The sequence below is a fragment of the Dendrobium catenatum genome, unplaced genomic scaffold (assembly GCF_001605985.2).
Source record: "Dendrobium catenatum unplaced genomic scaffold, ASM160598v2 fragScaff_scaffold_864, whole genome shotgun sequence".
Taxonomy (NCBI): domain Eukaryota; kingdom Viridiplantae; phylum Streptophyta; class Magnoliopsida; order Asparagales; family Orchidaceae; genus Dendrobium; species Dendrobium catenatum.
The window spans coordinates 100,364-106,410 of record NW_021319326.1 but is presented as its reverse complement, the minus strand read 5'-3'; the positions used below and the strand labels follow the sequence as shown (position 1 = coordinate 106,410).

The window sequence follows — 6,047 nt, the reverse complement described above, 5'->3', positions numbered from 1 at the left end:
ATATTATTTATTTTTATTTCTCTTTTTAGAGTAGTATTTTCTTACACCCTCTCAAATTAGCATATCATATAATTTCATCAATATATTTGTGTTAGATATCATAAAAAATAAACATTATTTAATTAACAGTCTTTTGGAAAAATGCAAAAGACACAGGCATTATACATTCATAGAACATATAATTAAAATCATTAGAAAGATTATCACTAAAAATTAGAAAATATTATGATCCATATGGACAAATACTCAAGTGATAAAAAAACCAAAATTATCCACATTGCCAAAATAAACTAATTATAGAGTCATAACACATGATTTGATTTTGGAGTTTGACATTAACATTTTAGGTCCCATAAACTAGCATTTAATTTTTCCTTCTATCACTGCTAAAATACATAAAGTCTTAATGACCATTTTTGTAGTAAGAAGATAAACTAAGAATCAAAGGACACTTTTTATAGTCAATGAATTAATCCCATCTTAAATTTAAGAATTCTAGCTACTACCACATACCTCCTAATTATAACAATAAGAATATCTTGAATAAAATACATTAGATGATGATTATAAAGTGGAGTTATCAAAATATTTACAATATAATTAGAGGAAATATCAAAAGGCTTATAAGTCATGATTAATATAATCATGGATTTGGTTAAGCTTGTTTTTAAAGGCATTAAGAGTCTCATTTACTATATCAATGATATCTTTGCCAAAGAGTTGTTAAGAGGGTTATCCTCACATATACTTTAATTACAAGTATTCTCATAGGGAAATCTTAATCTCCCCAAAAGATGAGAAATGATCTAGAATCATAAGCTCATTCAAATTCTTAACTGAGGAAACTTATTTATTATAAGGATATCGATATATTTTCTTTTATTTGCATATTCTTTATCGTTATTGAATATATATACTAATACTATTATTTAATTGATAGATTGACGAGAATGATTGAATGATAAAAATATAATAATTGATTGATACAAGTGACCAATACACATAACCTATATATTAATTTTTTATATGATTTACAATATACTGCTTCTCTTTTGTCATGTATTGATTTGAGTTATAAGATTTTATTAATTTATTGGGTTTTCATGCTCATTATGTGGTTTACATGATTTCACGTAAAGATAAGGAGCTTACAGTTTGAGACTAGGCAATGATATTAATTTAGTTCTTTTTCAATTTCTATGCTTTATGTATATTCTTTTGCAGCCTATGAAGACTCTGAATATATTACATAAATATTGATAGCATTAATATAATGATATTTTTCTGCTACTATTTACCTTTTTTTTAATACAATTAATCAGTTTTGGATATTAAATTGATCTTGTTGTTAAATAAAAGATAAATTAATAGAATGTGCAGAAAGAATTATGAAGAAAAAAGAAAAGAAATTCTTTCACTATAGATCTTGATGCATGACAATAGGAATCATCAAATACAAAACTTATGTTAACATTATGGGGGGATGAATGTTTTATATTTTTAAAAAATTACTAGTGACTCTTCTTAAGAAGCAGAGCATTAGAATGCCATAACATACAAATGGAGGAAGATTCCTAACCACCAAAATGAGCAAAAGGAGAAGTACGAATTAACCTTAAGATATTGATATTCTCAAAAGTGATAAATTGACGAGCTATCAATTGCACGAAAGAAAAAGATTGAGTCTATCTCAAAGAATGATAAAACATAAAATACTACAAGTGCTAAAATTCTATTTACTTAGGATTCAAATATAGAAGACAATACTATCAACATTTATTTTTCTTAATAATTTATTTAATGCATAATTGTTTAATTGCATCACACCCAAAAGCACAACTCTCCTAATTCATTTCAAACATTTGATGATAATTTTATAGATAAAATAATTAAAAATGGCGATAGAAAGATGTAAATACTAAATAACATTTCTAAATTTAAAATATTGGATAAGGTAAATCCAACGGTCACCATCTGCTCTAGTGTTCTGGGATTACCCAGTTCCCCTAACTGAAAGCGACGCCGCCCACCTCAAGGCTTGTATGGCAGACGCCAACCCCTCCATGTTAGCATTTCCCCACTTCCCCTTCCCTATTTACACCCCCATCTCCATATTTATACTCCCCCTCCCTCATTCCGCTCTCCATCTTCACCCTCTCCTTCCCCTGTTCTTCCCCCCTCCCCTCTTCCTCACAACATCATGTGCAACTCCAAGATCGACGGCAGACCGGTCCTCCAGCCAGCCATCAACAGCTTCTCAGCCGCACTTGACCCACCCAAGTCCATGAAGAAGCCGTCTTCTCCACCGGCGATGGCAGTGCTGAAGAGGGGGAATGATACCGATGGGCTTAATTCAAGTGGCGAGAAGCCGCCAACGCCAAGGTCGGCAGCGGCAAAGCCGCCTATCGTAGTGAGGAAGAAGTCGAAGAAAGTGTTTGCCGGGGGGCTTCCCGGTTTGGAACCTGCCGCTTTGACGGCGGCTGCCACGACAGCCGGAAGCATTGCGGCGGCGCAGAGGGAGCAGGCGTCTCTGATTCAACAGCAGAGAAAATTGCGGATTGCGCATTATGGAAAGATGGAGGCAAAGCTTCAGAATAAATCGGTGGCCGTTCATTCAGGGAATAATGGAGGGGTGAATCAGGAGGAGAAGAGATGCACTTTTATTACATCTAATTCAGGTAGGAGACCAAAGTATAAAGTCCTATTTCCTCTCTGTTTTAATAAAGAAATATTTATTATTAGTTAAGGTTTCTTCTGCTCTGTTTCTTATTTGAGACAGATCCTTTCTATGTGGCTTACCATGATGAGGAATGGGGTGTTCCTGTTCATGATGACAAGTGAGCTTTCTTCTTCTCACTTCCCCCGTTTTACGGTCCATCTGAATAGAGATTAGACTTGGATGAGAAATTAAAAAAAAAAAAAACAGAGTTTTTAATAGATTAATCTATTAATATAATAGTGATAATTCAATTTTTTTTTTCTTGTTTGAAAATATCGATTGAGTATGGTAATTATTGTTTATCTTTGAATTAAACTTTTAGTTGATAGTAATATATATTTGGCTTAAATTTGAACTCCGAAGATACACATTATGAAATCCTTGATTATTATCCTCATCTACATGATTCTAATCCTTCATTTGTTTTACAGAATTTTATTCGAGTTGTTAGTGCTGTGTGGATTTCAAGTGGGACTGGATTGGACCACCATACTGAAGAGGAGGAAGGAATACAGGTGAAAAAAGATCTACTCATCCACATATTTACATATTTTGTTTGATTATGTAATTGGGTCAACGGTAGTAAAGCTGAAATTTTTTGTTTTATTTGCTCTGTTACAGTGAAGCTTTTGCTGGATTTGAAGCAGAGGTGGTGGCAAAATTCACAGAGAGGCAGATGAGCTCCATCTGCTCAGAGTATGGAATAGAGCAGGGGAGGGTTCGAGCTGTTGTAGACAATGCTAACAGAATTCTTCAGGTATTTTAAATCTATTTTATTCCTTTTTTTTGTAAACTTTGTGGAATTTATAGAATTACATATAATATATCATTCTTCTATTGTTGTATTATTAGAAGCTAAGCAGTTAGCAGTTGTTTATTTATTTCCCTGTCTTAATAAACCAAACGCTTTTTGAGGCGCTGACTCTTACATTAAGGCTTTCTTATTGATTTTTAAAGAATTTTTTAGTACAAAGATTTTAGAAAGCTATTTTAGGAAGGGCCTAAATTGTTTTTTTTTTTTTAATCTAATGCTTCATTTCATTGCTTAAAATTTAAAATTATGTTTTAGAAAAAGATGGAAGTTTTCACAGCTATCATTTGATGTCAAATACTATAAAGTTTCTCAAAAATTCTTTAAAATAATAATCTTATTTTTATCATTCAAAATGAATAAAAGAAATATTAACTACTAAAACATTCTAATCGCATGTTAAATAAACAAAAAATAAATTTTTGATCCATTCTTTGAAAAAAGGATAAAAAATCATGAAGCAAGAAAGGTATAACATCACATGATATGTAATTATTCAGTAAAAACTTTTGATCTCTGCAGAATAATCTGAATAGAATAGAATAATCTTTCGAAATATTCTCTTTTTTTAATCAATATAATTATTATTTTTTGCTGTTTGCTCTTATCTGACGTTTAGTTGTACATAACATCCCTTTTGATCTGTTACACATTGCTAATAGCACATATAAAAAATATTATCATTTCATAATTAAAAAAGTTTCATAAAAGCCGCTATAATGTCCCCTATAAGCTGTTTAGTGGAATCACATTGAACCGAGGATGGGCAATTTTGAAAATTTGTACCCCGAAATTTTTTTTTGTCCTATCTTAAAAATTTTGCTGCATCCAATCCCGATCCAATTCACGCAAGCTCAACCATTCATTATTTCTTGCGTGTACTGTTTCTCCTATTTCGTTCATGCTTGTTAGACTGCTACTTCGACGCCCTACGCTTCTCTGAATCTCAACCACCAGCTTTGCCCATCCTCAAAAGTAAAGCTGATTCCGCCCTTGAATGAACATATGCAATGTGGTCCTTTGACTCATGCCTCCTTAACATATGCAACCCATCATATACTATTTTCTCTAACATAAACATAATACTTAATTTGTCTAACTTTCCATGTTTCCTGACCAACCATTCCATATTCTTCCACTATTTATCCATGCAGATTACCAAGGACTTCAGCTCTCTTGACAAATATTTCTGGAGCTTTGTCAACTACAGGCCACTCAACCCAAACTACAAAACCTGCAGGAAAATCCCAGCCAAGACTTCCAAGTCAGAGTCCATAAGCAAAGACCTCGTCCGCCGTGGCTTCCGCTCCGTCGGTCCGACAGTCGTTCATTCCTTCATGCAAGCCGCCGGCCTAACCAACGACCACCTCCTCTCCTGCCCTCGCCACCACCATCTCCTATCCTTGCACTGAAACCCCAAATCTCCTTATGATCATTAATTGGCTTCTTTACTATGACTGCATAGCTTTGGTTGCTTTCCTTTAGTTTGTGATGACTTTAGGATTAGATTTAATTTGAGTTTGCATGTGGCGATATAAGTCTTAAGGAAGCTTCAAAGTCATAAGATTTACGTCGAGATTAGTGTTATATACAATATTTTAAGTTATACTAATTTTAATCTAAATGGGATGATTTTGAAGTTGATATATCACTTTTGCATCAATACCCTGACAAAATTTTTTGAAAGCAGAACAGTGAGCATGTGAGATACCAGGCAGCTGCATGTGTTGTGTGCAGGCTTGGCCTTTTTCCATGTGACCTCAGAAGGCCTTCATTATTATTCCTTAGCCCCACCAATCTCTTTCATTTTTCTCATCTTCTCTCTACTTTCTTAAACTTTTTCTTGTGGTTAGTTAACTGGCCAGCTTCTAGGTCTTTTTAACAAAAGCTTTCTTCTAATGGAGAAATTATTTCGTGCGAAGTTCGGATATTAAAGAACAGTCCGGATGTGAGTGTACATAGTGTTTGTACACTGTGTAAAAAAAAACCAAACTATGTACAAAATTATACTCAGTGTAAATACTATGTATACTTACATCCGTACGGTTCTTTACCGTCTGGACTCCGCACAGCATAATTTCTCCTCCTAATTGGGGGGGGGGGGGGGATCTAATGTTTTGGGGGGGGGGGGGGGCTCAAGGCTAAGTGCAGTAAATATTCTTATTGTTTGTAACATAAGAGATGAAGAGAGTGCGAGAGGAATTTCTTACATAATTTAGCGTTAACATTTGTGTTTATGTATAAGTCTATCAGTGATAGAGATAAAGTTTCTCAAGGAACACCATTTTATGCTCTCTTCTCTCTCTCTCTCTTATTGTACTCCTAATCTCTTGTTGTTCGGTGAGTAATATATATCTAATGTTTTCTCTCAAGTGTGGAATTCAAGGCTAAGTGCAGTAAATATTCTTATTGTTTGTAACAGAAGAGATGAAGAAGAAATAGCCTTATTTAGGTTTTATTTGGGTAAGCTTTTATATTTCTTCCTAAAACGATTTTTTAGTATAAATTTTTTTAATT

General features: G+C 33.5%; 1 protein-coding gene across 1 annotated transcript; it reads left to right on the top strand.

The window, feature by feature from the left end:
* The first annotated feature begins 2,155 nt into the window (after window positions 1-2,155).
* Window positions 2,156-5,611, top strand: LOC110096332 (DNA-3-methyladenine glycosylase 1). Its single transcript, XM_020822218.2, has 5 exons — window positions 2,156-2,678; window positions 2,780-2,837; window positions 3,151-3,234; window positions 3,341-3,476; window positions 4,685-5,611. Exons 1-5 carry the CDS (start codon window positions 2,201-2,203, stop codon window positions 4,940-4,942), a joined length of 1,014 nt encoding a protein of 337 aa, XP_020677877.1. The 5' UTR covers window positions 2,156-2,200; the 3' UTR covers window positions 4,943-5,611.
* The last annotated feature ends 436 nt before the right edge of the window (window positions 5,612-6,047 follow it).